The sequence below is a fragment of the Myotis myotis genome, unplaced genomic scaffold (assembly GCF_014108235.1).
Source record: "Myotis myotis isolate mMyoMyo1 unplaced genomic scaffold, mMyoMyo1.p scaffold_m19_p_3, whole genome shotgun sequence".
NCBI classification, from domain to species: domain Eukaryota; kingdom Metazoa; phylum Chordata; class Mammalia; order Chiroptera; family Vespertilionidae; genus Myotis; species Myotis myotis.
Genome location: NW_023416335.1, coordinates 189760486 through 189762264, shown reverse-complemented (window position 1 = coordinate 189762264; position 1779 = coordinate 189760486). Strand labels below are relative to the sequence as shown.

Below are 1779 nucleotides of genomic sequence, written 5' to 3'. Positions count from 1 at the left end.
ATTTAGTATCTTTTTTCATTGATCTATGATCCTAATTTTTGTACTCACTGTGACAATATTTACTTTAATCACAATTTATGTTTTATCTGTGATTATAATCAGGATTAATTTCTGCTACATTCATAGAATTGCATAGCATTTTATTAAGAACTGTAACCTTATTGAGTCTTTTGCAAAGGTGAAGCTTATTTGGATGATCTGAGAAGAAGAATCTAGTCAGTACCAGGAGGATGAGCCAGCTGCTTTTCAGAGGGATGCAAAATAGCAAGATGCTATTACAGCTGTTCTGAATTAGCCATACAATTTGCATCTGCACAAATGATTAAGAACTATGAAAATACTCTCTCCTCTCACAGTTTGTTTTAAAACATGTTTCAAAAAACTCTGCTGGGAAGGAGAGAGAGAAAAGAGACAAAGAGGCATAGAGGCAAAGATAAAGAGGCAAAATAAGCTATACATAGATTTCCTAAGTTATAAATATACTACATTCATTGTAAGGTAATCAAACATATAAAATCAACATTAATGTAAGAACAGAGAATAATTAATAAACGTTTTGTCTTCCTTTGTCCTAGAAAATGATAGTTTGTCTTCCAATCTGTTTGTTATTAGAAATTTCTTCTTTTTAGTGCATGTGTTACTTTATATAGCACCCTTAGAGATGCTTGTCTTAATTTCTTGTTCCCCAGAATTAATATAAATGAATGGCTGGAAGGATAGATTAGAGCTATCAGTTCACCAATCAGCACAGCTAATTCAGTCTCTGGCATGAAGTAACTGGAGGTGGCTATGAGAAAGGACAAATTGTAGGCAATGAAAAGTAGGAGGAAGGAGATGACAGCTTTCATGGCTCCCATGTGGGCATCTGTGCTGGGGTCTCTGCACCCTGTGACATTGAGCTGCATCCGCCTGATGTGTCTCCATAGGGAGAGGATCAAGAGGAGGAATGAGATGAGGGACACAGAAAAGGGGAACAGCGTGAACAGGTTGAGATATACCTTGCTGGAAGCATATTGAGCTTTATTTATCCTGCATCTCAAAGTTAAGTTTGTTTTCCACTTCGCCTTGACACAAAGCCTAAAGTCATCATTCAAATCCTCAGCAGCAGGAAGGCTAATGAACACAGCGAAGGCCACGCACACCAGCAGGATCCCAGGAATCGCCCTTTCAATTCTCCATTTCATCCAGAGGAAAAGAGGGTTGAAGAAGTTAGCTATCTTGAAGAAATAGAAAATGCTGAGGCAGGTGGCAAACCAGATACTTAAATGGTTGGTTAGTGTCCAGAAGAAGTCAATGATTCTCATTTGCTTACCAGTGGCATAGACATCTGGATCCAACACCAACATAAAACCATCTAACGTTATTATACACATTAGACAAATTCTGGATATGGCCAGACTTGTGAGGATTAAATCAATGGAAGCAATCTTCTTATTCTTCATGCAGTCCATGAAGTTTACCAATACAATAAATGCATTTCCTAAGATCCCCACTGAAAACTCCCCAACTGTTATGATCATTAAGGTGTTGATTACTTCACCTGACATGTTAAAACAGAGAAATATCCAATTTGTTTCTATTTGAACTGATGTAGTATGATATCTACACCTACTTCTTAGATTTTGCTGTTATTTTCTTTACCTCTTTTATTGTAGTCTGTCTTATGATGGAGACTGGAATGGCAAATGAAGGCCGTAGCTATCGTCATTAAATCCTAATTAGTCTTGACAAGCAATGTGGTTGGCGATCCCTACCCTGGTCGCTGTATGTCCATTTACC

At 37.6% G+C, this 1779-nt stretch overlaps 1 protein-coding gene across 1 annotated transcript; it reads right to left on the bottom strand.

Moving 5' to 3' along the window:
• Positions 1 to 608: 608 nt before the first annotated feature.
• On the bottom strand, positions 609 to 1547 carry LOC118649507 (taste receptor type 2 member 7-like). Its single transcript, XM_036296642.1, has one exon. It carries the CDS (start codon positions 1545 to 1547, stop codon positions 609 to 611), a length of 939 nt encoding a protein of 312 aa, XP_036152535.1.
• Between the last annotated feature and the right edge of the window lie 232 nt (positions 1548 to 1779).